A 21102-nucleotide genomic window follows, 5' to 3' on the forward strand; every position below is an offset into this window, starting at 1 on the left:
GCAAACTACAAAAGGTCTCTGAATAAGAAAATAATAAGGAGAAAAAGGAAACTGTATTGCTAAAATAAAGTGTGTGGATAAGGGGCTGCTACAAACCTATTTTTAGACAAAGTGTGCAATCCAAGACAACAGCTTAAGTCCAGGTAAAACAAAAATGCAGACCTGAGATGACAAGATGATTACAGAATGATGCAACTAAGACAAACCAAAGCTTTAAATAGACACAAGAGAGGGGAAACTCCAGGGCAGCAAGACACAGCTAAAACTAGTCAAAGACAGTGAGACAGTTGAAGTAAAACTAAATACCATGCATGCAAGACAAGGATGGAGACTTAACCACAGGGAAACACGGGGGGAACAAACTGAAACGCCAAGAATCAAAAATAGACAATAACAACCAACTAAGCTCGACTGCTAAAAGTAAAACCGAGAAAACCAGTCAATATATATACAGCGACACTATGTCAACAAGAACACCAAACTCAAATGATAAAAGCCATAGAGTAGCTGAAATATAATCAATAATAATACAACTTAAAAGTCAATAATTCAGAATGAGAGGTTGAAGAGCCAGAACTAAACACGAACATTGCAAAATACTTTGAAAAAGGTGCCGTAATGCACAATAACATTCAAAGAAATGCAAAAATGCTCCTCTGACTCAAATTGAACAACATGGGAACTTAATATAAGTGGTTTAAAAAATGGTGAAAGCGTATTTCTGAAGAAACGTTAACAATCACTAAGAGTACTTTGGTGTGTAATCGTTAGGGTTTCATGTTAAATGATATTACAGCACGAGAGTCTTTCGAGTCGTTCGATTTTCATTGTTTTTTTAATCTTAATGTATTATGTTAGTCTGTTGTAAAGCGCGTGTGTACATTTGTCGTCTCTTTGTAGACAGCACAAAGAATAGGTGCTGCTGCTATGCAAAGGCTAAAGGGGCATCTAAATAAAGAAGCATGTTTTGAATTTGCTTAGATTCATTTCACTTTATCTACTCAGTGATTCTGGAGAGGATACTTATCCAGCTCTGTGTACTCCTTTTCTATAGTAACACAAACAAACAAACCTGCCCCCTCATCTTGACTTGTGTTGCATTGTGGGCAAGCACGAGGTCAAGCACAGAGCCTTGGCTGGATGTATACCGTATAGACTCCTCCCACACAAACAAACTGCCCTTCTTGCACCAGAAAAAAATACACCCTCAATGTTAACCTTTTGCTCTCAGTCTTTTCTTGGGCATACTTTTCCAGGGATTACTGTGCTGGAAATATTATTATAATGTGTGCAGTACAGTAGCAGAATACATTTCCTATAGACACCCGGGCTCCAGTAACACTTGGATTCAGAGAATAGCCACAGCTCTGCTGCAAGAATGTTCATATGTCTATATATGCATGCACAGCGACTGCACACTGTGCCATACTCTGCAAACCATACCCACTCCAGGGGAAACAGTCAACCTCACAATATGTAGCTCAAAGCTGAAATTATAATCAAATATTGGCTAAAAATATTACCTCCCCCCATATTTTAGCACCCCATGTCTTGTTAGCTGTTAGAAAGCTATTGCATTGGCAAGCTGCTGTAGTTAGCCAAGGTACTTGCCAAGTTAGTGGAGAGCAGTGAATTGTTTTCTCTGTATTGGATATTACATACATACATACATACATACAAAAGTAGTCTGAGCTAATCATCTGAAATCATTTTACAATTAGGCTCCCAAAGTTGTACTTCATAGCCAGCAGCAGCCTTTTTTGCTGACTTGCGCTCTTTTCCAAACCGAGAATCTCATAAGCTCAATTTATATGGCTTGAAACGCTTCTTCAAAACCAGCCACTCATCCCTAGATATTTATCATCCTCTTCTCAGCCTGCACTCAGGGCGGTTAAAGGCTGCAGTGATGAGGAACCTCCGGCAGGTTTGAGGAAAGGAGCTGTCTAATTATTGCGGTCTGTGTCAGATCTCTGTAAATAGAGTCAGCATTGTCTGTGCGTCTGTATAGCGGCATCGTTTCTTCTCCCTGTGCAAGAGGAGCTCCGGTATAGTCAGACTATTTCTGATACAATCTCCGAGGACTTCATTTCTCTCCCTCGCTCTGTCTTTCTTTCCAACTCTATCACACGCACACACACGCACATCCTGACACACCTTCTCGCTTCTCCGTCGCTTGTTCTTACATTACATTTTCTCTGACATTCATACTCTCTTGATTTCGCCAATTCCCTCGTGCACAGAGACATACATACCAAAATCCTGCCTCCGCATCTCATATCTTTTCATAGCCTCATTTACATAAGGAAGTTGTGTTTCAGGAAGTTAGTTTGAAACCCCTTCAGTACTGCGAATCCCTTTGAAATGTATTATGTAACACCTAATGCAAATCTGGTGACACACTGTAAATATTTTATGCCATAGCAGTCGTTGCTGATGCCCTGGAGAAAAGTTTATTCCTGCCTTAAAAGGCGTATTTAAGACTAGAGTAGCACAGGCTGTGCATCTAATTGAAAAACCAACCTTTTGTCGTCATTATGAAAAAATGTAGCATTTTAATAAAAAACTTTTAACTTTATTTTCTTGCTTTGCCTTGCAAAATGCAGTGACCTCAAATAGCTGAAATTTCGTGCTTGTGGGAAAGGATCAGGAAATTTTTCTGTTACTATGAGAGCAGTAATTACCACAGTGTGAAATCCTGCTGACATATTCTCCTTAAGAATAAGACTTTGAAAACTCTGCTTTCTTAAGACCGTTTACATCAGTTTAACTTTACTGGGCTCGTGTGAAGCCGATCCACCCTTGCAATAAATCTGTGGGAGCACTGACATTTCTACATTGTTTTAGAGGAGCTCCTCATCTGAAGGAATTTTTGGGTTTCAGATTTAAGGACCATTGTTGACTTGGGGCTGGTGTGCAGGAAGGTATCTGCTGTGGGTTCTGCAGCTGACATGGTTAGAAAGAATTGCTCTGATGAGGTTTTGTTACAGCAGACCTAATTTTGAATAGACCCAGGCTGCTCTCCTCCTGGCTGGAAGTTCTGTTTGAAGGTTCAGGTAATACTGCCTTTTGTCCTGCTTTTGTCTCAGTGGCTGAGTGCCTTCACAGTTTATGCATTTCTCTGTGTGTGAAACTACTGATCTACTTTATATTAATGAGTGAATGAGAGTGTATCCCTAATGAAATGTGATTTGAATAAAAGAAATAATGCTGTACGCTACATAGGTGTTTAAAGAATGCATCGTTAAATATATAAAATAGCTTCATAGTTTCTTTATGCCTTTGTAAATATAGCAACAAGATAATAGTTGCTATATGTAATCAGCTTAATCCATCACCTATAAACAACCAATCAGTTCTCCATTTGGATGGAGCCTGAACTAAAACAATTAAAACAATTATTGTTAATGTGAGCTTGTGGTATGATGAAGTGTTATTATTATGTACGCTGACATGATATTTGCTTAGTCTGAGGTCTATGTCACAGGATTTATGTAGTTACACTATAATTGGGAAACTTCACTATGCTGAACTTGTCTCTTTTTATATTAGTGTTTAATTAAGCTGTAACTATGGAGTGTTTTTTTCATCTTTTCTTTTCATCTCTCTGTGAGCTTTTCAAACAAGCTTTTCTTCACAAGCACCACAATGACAGTTTATTTGTTTCATCTTTGTACCGTCATACATCTACAGTAGCTGGTGATCTGCAATGGAATTTATCAAATCATTTATTATATCAATTCTTACATGTTCTGTGTCTTGTTAAAGATGCAATTTTAAATATTTTACCAAACTGGCCACTTTATTAGGCACACCTTGATAGTAACAAGGTACTGGAAACGTTCCTCTGAGATTTTAGTCTGTGTTAAAATGATAGGATCACAGTTACTGCAGATCCATCATGTGAATCTCTTGTACTACCACATCCCAGAGGTGCTTATTGGTTTGAGAGCTGGTGATTATGAAGCCAGTTTGATTACAAAGAATTCATTGTTATGTTCAAGAAACCAGTTTAAGATTATCTGAGCTTTCTGATGTGGTATGTTATCCTGCTGGAAGCGGCCATCAAAACACACATAAATGGTCATCAATACTCAGGTAGTCTGTGATGCGATGATGGACCCAAAGTGTGCCAAGAAACTATTATATCACTCTAATACCACCAAAAACAGTAGTTTGAATACCATTATATTGTTTTTACCAGATTCTGTCCCTACAATCCAAATGTTGCAGCTGAAGTTGAGACTCATCAGACCAGGACATTTTTTCCAGTTTTCTATTGTCCAACTTGTCCATGCAAATTGCAGCTTCAGTTTTCAGTTCATAGCTGACAGGATCACCACCTAAATTTGGTCTTAGCTGCTATAGTCCATCTGCTTCAAGGTTTAACATTTGCATTCAGAGATGCTCTTTTGCATATCTTGGTTGTAACAAGTGCTTATTTGAGTTACTGTTGTCTTCCTCTCAGCTTAAGGCAGTCTAGCCATTCTTTTCCGACCGCTGGCATTAACAAGCCATTCTTCTCCCAGAAAAATGCTGCTCACTTGATTTTTGTGTTTTGTGGACCGTTTTCTGTAAATCCTAAAGATGGTTGCATCCCAGTATATTAAAAGTTTCTGAAATACTCAGACCAGCCCATCTAGCACCAACAACAATGCCACATTCAAAGTACATCACCTTTCTTCCATATTGTGATGCACGGTTTGAAGCTGAAGCGATCTTCTCGATATCGAGGCCTAAATACACTGACTGTCTGGATCTGATTGGGTGAAACTTGGACTAATGAGCAGCTGAAAAGGTGTACCCAATAAAGTGGTCAGTGAGTGTAGCTTGTGCCAGTGATAGCAGAAATGCGGATCAGTTAAGAAAAAGATAATTAACATCCACATCATACCTAATGTGCTACCTAGAGATTAAACCTGTATATCAGTAAGCATTTCATCATAGTAGCATATATTGCTTGCCTGTCATGCTCTACATTTAGTGGACCCCAAAGTGCAAAAATCCTATCTTCTCCAACAATTATTTATCTGAAAATATGACAATGCTACTCCCAGAGGACCCCTACATGTGATTCACAGCAACTTTTCTGCTTCAAGCAGAAGCAAAATGATGTACTCCCTCAAGACACAACGAAGACGTACTGAGTTTAAATGAACAGATTGTATCAATTGATATTCATAGCAACATAGTTTATAGAGTGGCAGATGCTGTTTCAGTCATTGTCTGTTAGATTACAGATATCCTGTGTGTATTGTGTGCTTTATTCACCACCAGTCTTTACGCCTTGAATGCTATAAAAAGCTAAAATTAAAACACTGATTTATAGGACCTGAACGGATTCTTCAGTTGGCCTTATAGGATAGCCAGAATGATTGCAGATGTAGATTGAATCTACATAACTGCAGCATTTTGATAACACAGTGCCAAAAAATGTTTTACCGCATCACAGCACCACAACTATATCATCAAAACTGTAAACATTTTTTTTTTTGCTATTAATCCATAAATGTTTTCCTCACATTTGCCCTGTGATGCACTCAGCTGCAGTTTTTCACATTTGAACCTGTGCCCACCGGCTTGTAATAGCCGACTTGGATGGAGTGATTTAATCTGACTACAGGTCACAACTAAAATATATACCTTGATTGACTGCTTGGGGAAAGAACTGCAGTTGCATGGGGATGAAAGCAGTTTGGGGCTGTATTTACGATAAGAGATAATGGAGAGACCATTAGAAGGATAATAAACCACCGAGAGATAAACAGGAGGTGGAAATGACAGCGATATAGAGGAGGATATAGGAAATGATACAAGTGGATTCATTTTGGATCAGTGAGTGGGAATGACATAAACTACATTAGGGATGTGAGGTTAAAGGGGAGGAAAAACTATTTCCTGGTGAGATTCCTGCATGATTGGTTGGTAACTTTGAGTAACCCAGATTCAAACAAAGTTATAACAGAGTGATGTCCACAGTTAAAAAAAAGTGAAACACTTTTTGCTTTGCTGTTTCTTTGATGAATAGTGTTTGCATTATTCCAAAATGTCCTGCATCAAGACAACAATAGGAAATAACAAGGAGCACTCAGGGCTCCATCTCTGGGCATCATTAACTTTTAATTGTATAATATTTATTTTTGTGTACATGCATTTTTTTCTTTGTTCTCTTTAAACGTCAGAGAAAATCTGATAAGGGTATCATGTTTACTTTGATTATATAAACATTATGTAGGAGTACTTAAAGGGTAATAGGTATTCATTTGTAAATAGCTAGACATGAATAACTTCACTATCATTTTGACCTTCAGATCAATCTTTTGACCTTGATATAGAGAGGTCAGAGGTCAAATGTTGTATGGTATTTAAATCTTCATACAGTACTTTCTCATAGTTTCTAAGGCTAAGTTATCAATTTTTGATCAGTAAATCATTAAGTTGACCTTCAAGACCTTGTTGGATGTAAACCAAATTTTACTGGATCGTTTGCGTGAGCCCACGCTACAACCCTACGAAGTTTTATCATAATCCACCAATAACCTTTTGAGCTATTGTGTCTACAGACAGAATGAAACGCACAGAAATGCTCCCAAAAGCATAACCTCCTTGGCGGATCACTGACGTGTTGTCAGAGTCTCCGGTGCGAAGTGGTGACAGCCGAGCGTTCCGTCTTTTCGCCCTGAAAGTGAGGGCTCTCGTGGGAATGTTAGAACAGCTTGGGAAAGAGGGGAGAGCAGAACTAGAGTGTGGGTCACACGTCACCAGACTGCTGTCCAAACTGCCACACAGTCTTCGAGCGCAGTTTAAGCGGTTCATCAATCCTCTTCAGACACCCATCCCAACCTTAGCAGATTTGGCAGAGTGGCTTGAATATGAAGTCCGCATCCAAGATGATGATGTGTATTTCCATCATCATCAGCAACCTCGAGAGCCACGTGTGGATCGTGGGAAGGGTGCCAGACCCAAGCAGAGATCTGCAGCGGCAACCACAACCGTCTTATTGGGCTACGACCCTCCTGCTAAAGGCCCAGAGCCTCCAAAACAGGCATCACGTCCAGTTTCCAAATTGGGGAAGCCAAAGAAATTCTGCCCCTTCTGTAATAATCTTCAGCACTATTTCAATCAGTGCACAGATTTCAAGAAGCTCAATATGGAGCAGAAGTTGTCTTGGATTCAGACAGGCAAGCGGTGCTGGAGATGTGGAAGGGACCATCCAGAGGCGCAATGCTACCTGAAAGCTAGATGCCAGCAATGCAATCAGGTGCATTTGGAGACACTCCATGAGATTAATGCATCGCGATCCACTAGTTCTGACAGACCGGCGGAGGAAGCTGTCCAACCCGTCACGTACTACATTGATCCAACATGGGGGACCAGCTGTGTGCTACTGAAAATGGTCAGGGTGTGCCTCTATAATGGCAAAATGAAGCTAGAGACATATGCCATCCTAGATGATGGGTCAGAGCGCACAATCCTTCTTCACAGTGCTGCCCAAGAGCTGGGCCTTCAGGGAAAGAGGGAGGAGTTGGCGCTCCGAACCATCCGACAAGATATTAGAACGGTGGAAGGACATTCCGTTTCCTTCTCTATAGCCTCCGCCACTGACCCTCGGAGACGGTTCCGGATCCAAAGAGCATTCACTGCCACTGAGCTTGGGCTTGCCAAACACTCACATCCAGCTGATGCACTGCAAAGGTCCTACCGCCACCTGCGAAGTCTTCCACTTCATTCGTTCCACCAAGCTCAACCATTATTGCTGATTGGCTCTGACTACCCACATCTCCTGACTCCAATAGAGCCTGTCCATCTGGGTCCACGGGGAGGACCAGCTGCACTCAAGACACGGCTGGGTTGGACTCTGCAGGGTCCAGCCAAGGTTCTTCTACATCAAGCCTCCACTCCTCAGTGTCTACTCACAAGCACCCTGACTCCCAGTGCTGAACTTCTCAGTAATGTAGCCAAGCTCTGGCAGATGGATGTTCTCCCATACCAGAATGAGAAGGTGGCCACACGTTCAAAACAGGATACCATGGCTGTCAAGATGCTAGAGGAGAAGACCATTAGAGTGGAGGTGGATGGTATCAACCGGTATGCCACCCCGTTGCTGTGGAAAGAGGAACCAGTCCCGCTTCATTCCACTAAGGACTCTGTCTTGGGTCACCTGCGAGCTACGGAGAAGCGCCTCCTGAAGACGCCTGTACAAGCAGCCACCTATAACCAGGAAATTCAGAAGCTGGTGGATGCAAGCTATGTGAGTAAACTGACCATCGCAGACATGGAGATGGATGGTAGCACCTGGTACATACCACACCACATGGTTCAGCATAATGGCAAGGATCGCGTTGTCTTCAACTGTTCTTTCGTGCACAATGGTAACAGCCTGAATCAGCATCTCCTACCTGGTCCTACCCTGGGCTCGACGCTCCTGGGTGTGTTACTTCGCTTCCGGGAGTATCCCATTGCAGTGAGCAGTGACATCAAGGGGATGTTTCATCAGGTCCGCCTCTTGACTCAGGACAAGCCCTTCCTCCGGTTCCTCTGGAGAGATATGGATCGCACGAGGCAACCAGAGGTTTACGAATGGCAAGTGTTGCCTTTCGGGACGACATGCAGTCCCTGCTGTGCCACCTATGCTCTGCAGCGGCACGTTCTGGATCACAGCAGCCCCAGCGAGGATACCCGTCACACAGTAGAGAAATGTTTCTATGTTGACAATCTCCTCCAGAGCTTCGCATCATTTCCCGAAGCCCAGCAACTGGTTAACAAAATCCAGCAGTTGCTGCTCACCGGTGGCTTCGAATTACGACAGTGGGCTTCCAACTACCCAGAACTCATCAGTCATATGCCACCTGGATCAGTCTCACAGAGCAGTGAACTGTGGTTTTCCCCCGATGGGACTGATGTACCAGAGCGGACTCTGGGCCTGCAATGGCACTGTCAGTCTGACGAGCTCAGATATCAGATTCGGCACACTGAGCAGTTGGTGGAGCCCACAATGCGCAACATCTATCGGGTTCTGGCCAAGCAGTATGATCCGCTTGGCCTTCTCATTCCTTACACCACTCGGGCCAAAATCCTGGTGCAGCATCTCTGGAGGAAAAGGAGAGACTGGGATGATCCAAATCTGCCAATCGACCTGCTGCAGCTGTGGCATGCATGGGAAAGTGAATTGATTCAGCTCCCTGATGTCTCCCTGCCACGTTGTTACGTGCAGCCAGAGACAGACCCATCCCTTTGCAAGCAGAGCATCCACATCTTCTCCGATGCATCTGAGAAGGCATATGGAGCTGTAGCCTACCTTCGGACAGAAGATCATATGGGGGGAATCCAGGTAGTCTTCCTAGCTGCCCGATCTCGAGTTGCTCCCGTCCGTCAACAGTCCATTCCGAGGTTGGAGCTCTGTGCTGCTCATGTGGGAGCCCAGCTTGCTGCCGTCCTCAAGAGGGAACTCACCCTTCATATCTCAAGCATTGTCTATTGGACCGACTCCACTACAGTCCTGAACTGGCTCCAGTCCCAATCCTGCCGCTACAAGATCTTTGTGGGCTCTAGAGTTGCAGATATTCAAGAGCTAACTGAAGGGAGCCTGTGGAGATACAGTGGGGCAAAAAAGTATTTAGTCAGCCACCGATTGTGCAAGTTCCCCCACTTAAAATGATGACAGAGATCAGTAATTTGCACCAGAGGTACACTTCAACTGTGAGAGACAGAATGTGAAAAAAAAATCCATGAATCCACATGGTAGGATTTGTAAAGAATTTATTCGTAAATCAGGGTGGAAAATAAGTATTTGGTCAATAACAAAAATACAACTCAATACTTTGTAACATAACCTTTGTTGGCAATAACAGAGGTCAAACGTTTACTATAGGTCTTTACCAGGTTTGCACACACAGTAGCTGGTATTTTGGCCCATTCCTCCATGCAGATCTTCTCGAGAGCAGTGATGTTTTGGGGCTGTTGCCGAGCAACACGGACTTTCAACTCCCGCCACAGATTTTCTATGGGGTTGAGGTCTGGAGACTGGCTAGGCCACTCCAGGACTTTCAAATGCTTCTTACGGAGCCACTCCTTTGTTGCCCGGGCGGTGTGTTTTGGATCATTGTCATGTTGGAAGACCCAGCCTCGTTTCATCTTCAAAGTTCTCACTGATGGAAGGAGGTTTTGGCTCAAAATCTCACGATACATGGCCCCATTCATTCTGTCCTTAACACGGATCAGTCGTCCTGTCCCCTTGGCAGAAAAACAGCCCCATAGCATGATGTTTCCACCCCCATGCTTCACAGTAGGTATGGTGTTCTTGGGATGCAACTCAGTATTCTTCTTCCTCCAAACACGACGAGTTGAGTTTACCAAAAAGTTCTACTTTGGTTTCATCTGACCACATGACATTCTCCCAATCCTCTGCTGTATCATCCATGTGCTCTCTGGCAAACTTCAGACGGGCCTGGACATGCACTGGCTTCAGCAGCGGAACACGTCTGGCACTGCGGGATTTGATTCCCTGCCGTTGTAGTGTGTTACTGATGGTGACCTTTGTTACTTTGGTCCCAGCTCTCTGCAGGTCATTCACCAGGTCCCCCCGTGTGGTTCTGGGATCTTTGCTCACCGTTCTCATGATCATTTTGACCCCACGGGATGAGATCTTGCGTGGAGCCCCAGATCGAGGGAGATTATCAGTGGTCTTGTATGTCTCCCATTTTCTGATGATTGCTCCCACAGTTGATTTTTTCACACCAAGCTGCTTGCCTATTGTAGATTCACTCTTCCCAGTCTGGTGCAGGTCTACAATACTTTTCCTGGTGTCCTTCGAAAGCTCTTTGGTCTTGGCCATGGCGGAGTTTGGAGTCTGACTGTTTGAGGCTGTGGACAGGTGTCTATTATACAGATGATGAGTTCAAACAGGTGCCATTCATACAGGTAACGAGTGGGGGACAGAAAAGCGTCTTACAGAAGACGTTACAGGTCTGTGAGAGCCAGAGATTTTCCTTGTTTAAGGTGACCAAATACTTATTCTCCACCCTGATTTACGAATAAATTCTTTACAAATCCTACCATGTGGATTCATGGATTTTTTTTTCACATTCTGTCTCTCACAGTTGAAGTGTACTTCTGGTGCAAATTACTGACCTCTGTCATCATTTTAAGTGGGGGAACTTGCACAATTGGTGGCTGACTAAATACTTTTTTGCCCCACTGTATGTCAGATCAGGCGACAATCCTGCCGACGACATCACTCGAGGATTACGGCTCTCACAGCTCACCTCTCATCATCGGTGGCGCCGGGGCCCACCCTTTCTCTGGCAGGCGGCATCATACTGCCCGGAGCTCCCGAACCACGTTTCCCTTGATGATTCATCAGAGCTGCGGAAGGAGAGCTTCTGTGGGAACATCACCAGAATACCTGATCCACATCTACCTGATGTTGGTTCTTTCAGTGGCTACCAGACCTTGCTGGAAGCTTACGTTCGAGCTGTCCATGGGACAGCTGCTGACTCGACACCCACGGCAGAGGATTACAGGCAAGCGGAGTTAGCACTCCTCCGGAAGGTACAGGAAGACAGTTTCCCTGAAGATTTTGTTCGGCTGTCATCTCACAAACCGGTAGCTGCCAGCAGTCGCCTACTTGCCTTAGCTCCTGAGTATGACCCAGAGGCTCAACTGATTCGGGTAGGGGGGCGGCTTCGCAGATGTGAAACCCTCAGTCAAGACATCTTGCATCCTGTCGTTCTTGACCCTCAGCATCCTATCACAAAGCTCATCGTCCAGGATTGCGATCGCCAGCTTGCTCACCCGGGCTCCGAGAGGGTCTTTGCTGAGCTCCGGCGCAGATTCTGGATACTTCGAGGACGAGAGGCCGTCCGGAAGCACCAGTACAACTGTCCTGAATGCAGGAGGTGGCGCAGCCAGCCGGTCATTCCCAAGATGGCTGACCTTCCATTATCCAGTTTAAGACTTCATCGCCCAGCCTTCTATTCAACTGGGGTGGATTGCTTTGGCCCATACCTTGTCAAGATGGGGCGGCGTACAGAGAAACGGTGGGGGATCATCTTCAAATGCCTAACGACCCACGCAGTCTACCTTGATCTGCTTCCCAGCATGGACACTGACTCATTCCTGATGGGACTGCGTCGTTTCATCTCGAGACGTGGGAAGCCCTTCGAACTGCTGTCGGATCAAGGTACCAACTTCAGAGGTGGTAGCTCTGAACTCCAGGAGGCTTTCAACGCACTCGGCCCAGCTCTGAAGTCACAGTTGGCCAGCCAGCAGATTCATTTTCGTTTCAACCCTCCACAGGCTCCACATTTTGGTGGTTCCTGGGAACGGGAGATTCGTTCCATCAAGTCTGCGCTGCATACCATTCTCGGCTCGCAGCATGTCACCGAGGAAGTCTTTAGGACGATACTCAGCGAGGTAGAGAGCATCATCAACTCTAAGCCGCTAGGTTATGTCTCCTCAGACGTAGCAGACGTTGATCCGATCACTCCCAACATGTTGTTGATGGGGCGGCCTGATTCCGGTATGCCACAGGTCGTCTACCCAGAAGCAGAACTCCTGAGCCGTCGTAGGTGGAGACAATGTCAAGCCTTGGCGGATCAATTCTGGATCCACTACATCCGGAATTATCTACCTTCACTCCAGATGCGGCACAAATGGCAGCAGGAAAGAGATGAGTTGACTGTTGGCACTATCGTTCTCATTGTGGACCAGCAGCTCCCTCGTGCCCTATGGCCAGTTGGTAAGGTCAGCCAAGTAATCCCTGGAGCAGATGGCAGGGTTCGAACCGTTCAGATAAAGGTTGGAGACAAGACATATACACGATCAGTGGCACGACTTATCAGACTTCCAGCTCTTCCACCGGAGTCTACTGCCTGACCTTCCTAGTGAAGTGCACCTTTGCTCCGCAAAGTTGGGGGCGGCTGTACAAAAGGCCAGCCAGTTCGCAGAACTCATGAACGGAGCCACATCTGCGGAGTAAGATATCAGCATACTGCTGCCGTTTAGCCAATGAGCGGTGAGGCAACCCATTCTCTTCGCCAATCAGAAGACACAATTCTACCTCATCACTACGCACACGTCGACGCAGAGAGTTCGGTCGGAGCTGCAGGTGGGAAGAGTCAGCAGAGTTTACTCACCGTGTGGATTTTCGTTCCTTCTAATGCTGTTAGCGGTGTGCGTCCATGAGACTGTAAGTTTCTGTGTTTTATCGTGTTTGTTCTTTGCTGCGGCCATTATCCTCCCTTGTTTAATCCTTGGCGCATACTTTGTTTACCGATTGTTACTGCCGTTTACTGCGAAGCAGCCTCTGCCGTGCGGTCATTAAGGGACCGTCACTAATTTCTCATGTTAGCTCTGATGTAAAGTGCCTAGTTAGGATTTATGTAAATAGTAAAATTAGCATTTGTTGACACTCCCTTATTTTGGTTGAATGTTCCACTATCCAGTATTGTTTGTATTGTTGTATTACACATTTAATTCACTCTGTTCACATAATTATGGAAGACTTTTATGTTCTTTCCAACAGAAACCACACCATCACTCACCACACGGCATATAGCATTTTACAGTCTGTTAAATCCCCTCACTCACATTATGGATGTGTGCTTCGGATTCTTGCTAAATAAATGAGTGAACGACAGATACCTGAGTGGCAGTGGATTTTGTGGATATGCCATCTGTTCTTATCGGACAACCCTGTTGAGATTGTGGATTCTTAGAGTCAGCACCTTATCATCTACATCAGTCATAGTCAGGAGGTCAAGTCCATCCCACTTACAGTGACCTCCTCCATTACATCAACCTTTATCAACCTTTACACTTAACACAATGTTTTTTCCTACAATGTGACGCTACAGAGGTTAAAAACATTGTAACACATTAACAGCTCTAAATAAAAAATGGAATAAATAATGAACAGGTAACCCGATCTTTATTCAGTTTTGAAAGTATCAAATATGTTAGAACAATGGCGACCTCTGCCACCTCTTTTTTCTTGAACAAAAAGAGAAAATAATAAGCTCGCTGATACACAGACAGTAACTAGAATGAAACAGTGAAGAGAAAGAAAGTCTGTGTTTACATGACATTTATTTTACAGGTATCATAGTTGCGGTTTATAGTCTCCATGAAAGTCACCAGTTGATTAGTTAGTATCAGCAATAGCTAGGGATGGATAGAGCGGCTGTGGCATGCGAGACCTGTCGGTGGTCTGGAGTTACTTTACACTGAAAGCAGCAAAATATAAAAAAAAAAAAAAACAGTTTTACTGATTCTAAAATGCACTAAATCGGATTTATATCGGTATTGGCAGATATCCAAAATTATGATGTCGGTATTGGACATAAAAAAGTGGTATCGTGCCATCTCTACTAATAGCATGATGCCTGTCACAGTTTCATGTATCATTTACATGCTAGTACCCAGTCCATGGACTTAACTACACACCAATGCCTAAACTGCTTCGGTAATTTGACATGTGCTGGTGATGCACTTGTTAAACGTGGCCATTCACAAAAATCAAAACTTGTGACAAACTGTGTGCAAAACCCTTTGTCTTCTCTCCCCGGCTTACAAAGTCAGTAAAACCAACTTCTGATCAGTTTGTACCGGCTCACGTTTACACCTGTACCGATAATATTTTTAGTGGTCCCAGAGTTTCAGAAGTTTACAACATTTATTACGTGTAAGATTGCCAGAGTAATTTGCTAGAGGCCTCCCATTCAAACAACAACGACAATGAAGCATAAATAAATGTGATTGCTTGCTGTGTGCTAATGTACTATTGAGGGTTGTTATGGTGAGGTGGTGGATGGAAAGGGTCCAGATGTAACTAAATATGTATTTGGATAAGGGCTGAATAAATTAAACTGAACAAAGCATCCAATTATTATTAACAATGCATTCCTGGGACAGTTTTGCATACAAGCATTGTTATCTGAAAATAGCTAGGTGTTTTTTTTTCTTCAAATTTCCTCATTTCTCTGCAACTGGAGTTGAAGCAGGGCAGAATTTTTAAACGGTGAATTGCTAATTTAATTATATTGCCTTTTTTGGTATCAAATATGGTTTTTATTGGTTATTTAGACTGAGATGTAGGCATTTCAGGGACATTAGACTGCAATACTTCACCCAAAGACATTTTTACAAACACAGAGTATTGTAGCTCAGAATGTCTTTCTAACCTAAATGTAAGATAAAAAACAAAACATTTCAGGACTTTATGTGTTTCTTTTTCTTATCGGTGTGCTCTTGAAAGCTCTTAAAGGAGGGAGAGAAAATACGGGAACAGAGGAAAAATCAAAACAGATTAGTGTGGATGAAAGAGCACAGCTTCAGGTGGAAGGCAGCAGAAACTGCAGAAGAAAATGAAACGAGAAAGAAACAGAAGCGAGAATCAGAGGAGACAACAGGCTTTGTCATCTCGAGTGAAGGCTCTCGTGTCGCTGTCATGACCAAGCGAGCAAGAGGAAACGTGAAGGGTAATAGAGCAAGGAACATAGCAGCCTCTGGCAAACATTATGAAAAGGTCAGACTTGATGGAGGTGTGACACAACACTCGAAACACGGGGGGAGAGATTAAGTTAGAGAAAATCAAATTCATAAAAAAATGCATTAAAATCAGGCGGGAATAGATCAGGAGAGACAGGGTGGAAAAAGCTAAGAGGAAAGCACACACACACAAAAGCAGGCAAATAATTAATATAAAGATTTACTGGCACGAGCTCACTGTCAATCACTTTATGCCAGCTCCAGTTTTATGTTCCCAAAGGATGTTTGCTCAAAAGCACGCGCTGGCCTTCGTGCAGCACACACTTCAAAAGACGAGAACACCTCTCTGTCCGGAGTCAAATAGTGTTTAATTGCACTCTATTATCTCAGATAAAAGACTCCTGTACATCTCTGAGCCCATTAGTGTTTGGATGAATTATTGTTGTGTGATTTCGTTTGTGATTTTAGAAAATCACAAATGATAGCACAGTGAAAGGCCCCGCATGGTTTGAGACTAATGGTTTCTAAATTAAAGATCAAAGATCTGAAACCACATGAAGGCCTGAGAGAAAAATGTGATTAACACTACTTCTATACTCGTCAAACTTCTGCTTTTTGTGTTGCTCGTGTTGATATTTCAAATAGCCCATTTTAAGTAACCAGGTAGTATGGATTCATGCCTAAATGGCCAAAATATTGACTTTAAGGAAATGAATTACCTTTAAAGGTTGCATGCAATTTAGTAACATGTAATTACAATGTAACAGGTTAAATTTAATGGAAACTGGTCACATGGAAGCTACTTGATTTTTATACAGTCAGTTCACACCAAACGTGTCCTCCTTAGTGATAAATTATTTGAATAAATGAAGCTTTGATCTGATTATCTTCCAGTTGCGTTTTACTCAGAATTATTGTTCCATGTTTATGAGGGAAAAGAATGATTTGAGTGTGTAAACATTTACAAACATAACTTCATCTGTCAGAGATGTATTCAAACAAACCAAGATAAAATACCTTTATAGTATTTGAAGACATTCCTTAAAGGACGTTTGATGTACTAGTGTGTTGTACATGTGTAGTATGGTTAAGCCTTGACTGAGACATTAATTCCTGTCACATGTGAGGGTGTAGGGAAAGTAGAAAAAGTAAAAAGCTTTAAAAACAATACTTTACAGATGTTACGTGAAGGACGCTGGAAGATGTAGTGGGACCTGTACAGTAGGTGGAGAAACAAGGAATGAACAAGATCCTTGACAATTACCTTTATGCGCTCTTTCCAGTCAAATACAAGCCTGTAATTTTGTGTCTGCAACCTTTGCTGTAAATCAGTGTGGCAGGCCCTCATCAGACTTGAGTTTAAGGGGATTCTTACATTGTGATCTATAATAGGAAAACGTCTGTAATTACATCTGCTGGGACGAGGTGCCAGAGGTGGCAGTTGTTAATAAATACATTAGTCTTGAAATGAAATACACTGCACAATGCACGGTTAAAAAAAATCTGTCATATTTTAAAGCCCCAAACTGTGGTCAAGTTCTATTACCAATCAAAATCCACGATTCATCAAGTCTTTGTTCTTTAATATGACAGATGTAAACGTGTGAGGTTGAACGCTACGTGCCATTACTGTCATGGTCCTGGGTCGGTGACCCAGCGCTTTTAGTTTGTTATCATTTTCATGATGATGATTGTTTTAGTTCTGTGTTATATTCGGTCTGCCTCTGAGTCTGCGTCTGGATCTGTCTGTCTATGGTGTCACCCCATCTGTTTGTGAAGCTGTCTGTTTAGATCTGTGTCTTGTTTGGTTCCCCGTGTCTGAGTTTCCTGTTTTATTGTGAAGGTCTCTGTCTGATGTGAGTGTGTTCAGTTTACATTTCCCCTGTCCCGTCAGTTCTGATTTCTCCCAGCTGTGTTGCCCTCCTGTCCCTCATCCCCTGATTACTGGTGTGTATTTAAGCCCTGTGTGTTCTCCTGCCTGTTGTCGGCTCGTCTGCATTCATCCGTCTACCTCTGCGGTCTATGGTGTTCCTGTCTCTGCGTCTCTCTGCCCCGCACCCCTTTTGTATGGTCTCAGGTTGGTCACTTAGTTTCTCCCAGTTTAGGTTTCCGTTTGTAAAGTACTCATACCTCGTTGCCTGTTTTTGTCACCACCACCTTTGTAAATAAAACATCACTCGTATCATCAGTTTGCTGCATCTTAGGTCCTCCTTTTCCTCCACACCACACGGCTCCCTCCGCCAGCCGTGACAATTACAAAGTAAGAGGTAAGGTGGGAGGGCAGAGATAGGGATGAGCAAATGAGATGAGTAAACACGGAGACTTGTTAGCAATCAGGCTGCCATTGTGCAAAATCCAACCCAACAATTTTCAGTTTTGATATCCCCGCTAGCCAGTTGATTTCATTGCCTGGGAATGAATGAAAGAGCATGTTTGTTTGTGCATGTCAAAGGCTTCACATGCAATCACATTTGCAAACGTAGGGATTGCAAATGTGAAAATAACCTTGCACTCTTAGTGAACTTTTCATTTCTAAAGCTAGAGTAAGAGTCTTTTACATACAAATGAATGTCTATTAGAGGGTTTGACAAACAAGCTCACTCAGTGCTGATTAAGGCCATCAGGTAGATCTCTCTGAAGTTCACAAAACGCCAGAAGTTTTTAATCTGTTCCCCTGTGTTTTATGTTAACTGACAATAAATGGTTTGCCAGAGCCGAAGAGCAGAAGACGGTAGCAACAGACAGAGCGTAGGCTACAGCAACGAGGGTTTGTTAGGAATCATCCACTGCTTCCTATTAGATTTTTTTTTTTTTTTTTAGTGAGCATCGTGTAACGACACTATATAATGAGGTGACCCCACAATTACTGACTGCGTTATCCCAAATAAATAATACAAGTAGTAGAATTGTTGATTAGTGACCAATGGTTCTACATTGTATTCCTCATAGGGGATAATAATAAAAAACCAGCATACACTACACATGGTGCTTCAGGTAAAAACGAAAAGTGGTAGATGGTGAAGCCAAAAAATTATTAAACATGGTTGGATTTCTTTGTGAAAGGCATAAACAATAACTTAACAGAGATTGTGTAGTTATTCTCATTGGCTGATGGGGGACACAAATGTTCTGCAGTGCTGCAGGCGCCCATGTTTGCTTCATGAGTGGGTCTTATCAGTCACTATGAAGTAAGCTAGGGTCGCATACCTTTTGTGCTCCCTCCCCGCTGCCACGGCTCCCTCACTGTAATAGACTTTTGAGTATTTGTGTTCTTTCGCTCCCTGTTACCTTTGTTAGTGTGCTGTTTCTTTGTGCTTCTAGTTCGCCTATTTCTTGTCTCTATCACCATGTTTATATTAGTCCTCGTGTCTCAGTGTTAGTTATTTGCCTTTTTTTACTTTCTGTTTTACATTTAAAGCCTTGTTCTTGTTTTACCTTCTGCTGTTTTCGGTGACTCACCCTCATTAGTTAAGTTTGTGTTTGTTTTCTGTCCTGTTCCCACCTTTGTCTCCTGTTTTTCTGTTGTGCTCCTGCTCATCATACTTGGTGTTTTTTTTTTTTTTTTTTTTCTGTTTTGTGTTCCCAATCTCTGCGTCGCTATCCTGCTTTGGACCCTTTATCCTGATCCCTGATATGGGCAGTGCTTTTGCTCCTGCTCTAATATGAATGTACCTCACAACACCCATCTTTCAGTGTTTTCTACCACTTTGACTGCCCTATAACGGTGACAATGTTAATGCCATTTACCCTAAATCTGATCTCAAAACATGCTAAAAATCTACATTACTAGGACCTGGGGTTTATCCCCTTAAAGAATCCAACGTTTTGACTTGAATGAATGAACAGAGCTGACATGAGAACAGACGCCACTATGAAACATTGATGTTAAATGTGGGGTGGCTTATTGTTTTCCTTCTTGTGTTAATGCTGGCTTGCATCTAATTTGATATCTAATTATTTGCAAGGTATCATGGCTTTGATGCCGGGAGTGGTGGTGGAAAAATCGCCGTGACGATGAGAGGAAATTCTTGATAGTCTCTCATCAGAGAGGAGTTTTGCACGTTTGATGTGAATCTGCAGTGAGAGGGGGACGAGTGGAGGCTGAGAGAGACAGATGAAATGTGATGCAACAAAAAAAGTCCCCAGAGACTACAATGTGACAAAAGCTCAAACTAGATACCCGAAGAAAGGAAAAAAGGGAAAACCAGAAAACCAAGGCACAAAATGAAGAGCGCACAAAACTCACAGTGATCTGAATCAGCAGATCAGATCACTTTCTGTAAAATTGTCAGATAAGGCTCTGCACTTCTCAAGTGGGCTTCTGGTTAAAAAAATTGTATCATCTTAAACATGACAAGAATATACCGTATGTGCACATAAATATTAGAACATAGCTGAGTATAAGTGACTCATGTCAAGCTGTCAGCATGAGTAACAGTTGTTGCTTTTTTCTTCTCTTCCTTTTCCAGAAATCTGCTGGATAAAGACACATTCTCAAAGTCAGATCCAAGTGAGTATTTTGTAAAGACTTCTCCTATTTATGGTACTTTATTATTTTTCTACGCCTGCTTCTGGTTGTGGTCGTTCTCTACTTCTCCTCTGTGTGTTTTTTATCGATATGTTGCCTTGTAGTTTGGGAAATCTTTTTTTTTTTTCCCCCCTCAGTGTGCTGTGGCTGTTTGTTCACTGCACTGGAGCTAAAGCCCTCACATTGATTTCCCATTTGGAATTTGCCTCCATTTTTCTAATTCTCACTCTCTTTTCTTCCTCTCTCTCCCCCCCTGGTTCTTGTTTTCTCTTTCTTTCACCAAATTTCCTCTTTTTATGTCCCTCCCTGGCACTTTTTCACAGTGTGCGTGCTCTATACACAAGGTGTTGAAACCAAACAGTGGAGAGAGGTGAGTGTACACACGAACATGCACACACAAATCAAAAAAGAAAGAACTTACAGCGTGTCCAATTAAGTTCTGGCCTTGCTCTCTGTGTGCACAGGGGTGGAGTGGTGGCACTCCAGTTAAGACATTCAGCTCATGGTTTTCTTTCCCCCTTTTTCTCTGTGAGTGTTTTTTGACAATTCATTAAACTTGTTCAAGCATCAGTCGTCTTAAAATGCCAAGGAAATATTCCCTAATTGGAGACTTCAACCAACAACAAAAACCCTCACACCATAATGATCAATATGCTGACATTTTGGGGACTAAACAGCACACTGCAGATTCGTTAATCCACATCTTAGTGAGGCTTGTTTGGTTTATGCGGCATTACCATCAGCTCTCTACTTGTCATCTCACCCTTCTGTCTGTTTGTCCAGTTAATGAAACCTAATTATTTGGATTGCAGGTGGAATTAGCAAAACACATAATGATACAAAATAAATATGTGAAGTAAAGTGTTAAAGTATTGAAGCCAAACTCTTTACCTTTATGTCTTTGCAAATACTGATAAGCAGCTGACATCAGAATGTTTATTATGGAAGAAATTCCCAAATGTGGCACATAATGAAGGTAATAATGATAATAATAATAATAATAATAATAGCAATTTAACTCAAAAGGATGTAGTTGACAATATTCAGCATCTTTCCTGTTGTTAAGATGAACAGTTTTAAGTAGATAC

The 21102-nt window shown here is 42.6% G+C and overlaps 1 protein-coding gene across 1 annotated transcript in view; it reads left to right on the forward strand.

The window, feature by feature from the left end:
• The window catches only part of cpne5b (copine Vb), a 159480-nt gene that overhangs the window by 16095 nt on the left and 122283 nt on the right, over positions 1-21102 (forward strand). Inside the window, exons 3-4 of the mRNA XM_080892454.1 lie at positions 19956-19996; positions 20338-20384. Coding sequence (XP_080748580.1) covers positions 19956-19996; positions 20338-20384 — 88 coding nt within the window. The remainder of the gene's footprint in view (positions 1-19955; positions 19997-20337; positions 20385-21102) is intronic.

The sequence above is a fragment of the Rhamphochromis sp. 'chilingali' genome (genome assembly GCF_963969265.1).
Source record: "Rhamphochromis sp. 'chilingali' genome assembly, chromosome: 9".
Taxonomy (NCBI): Eukaryota; Metazoa; Chordata; class Actinopteri; order Cichliformes; family Cichlidae; genus Rhamphochromis; species Rhamphochromis sp. 'chilingali'.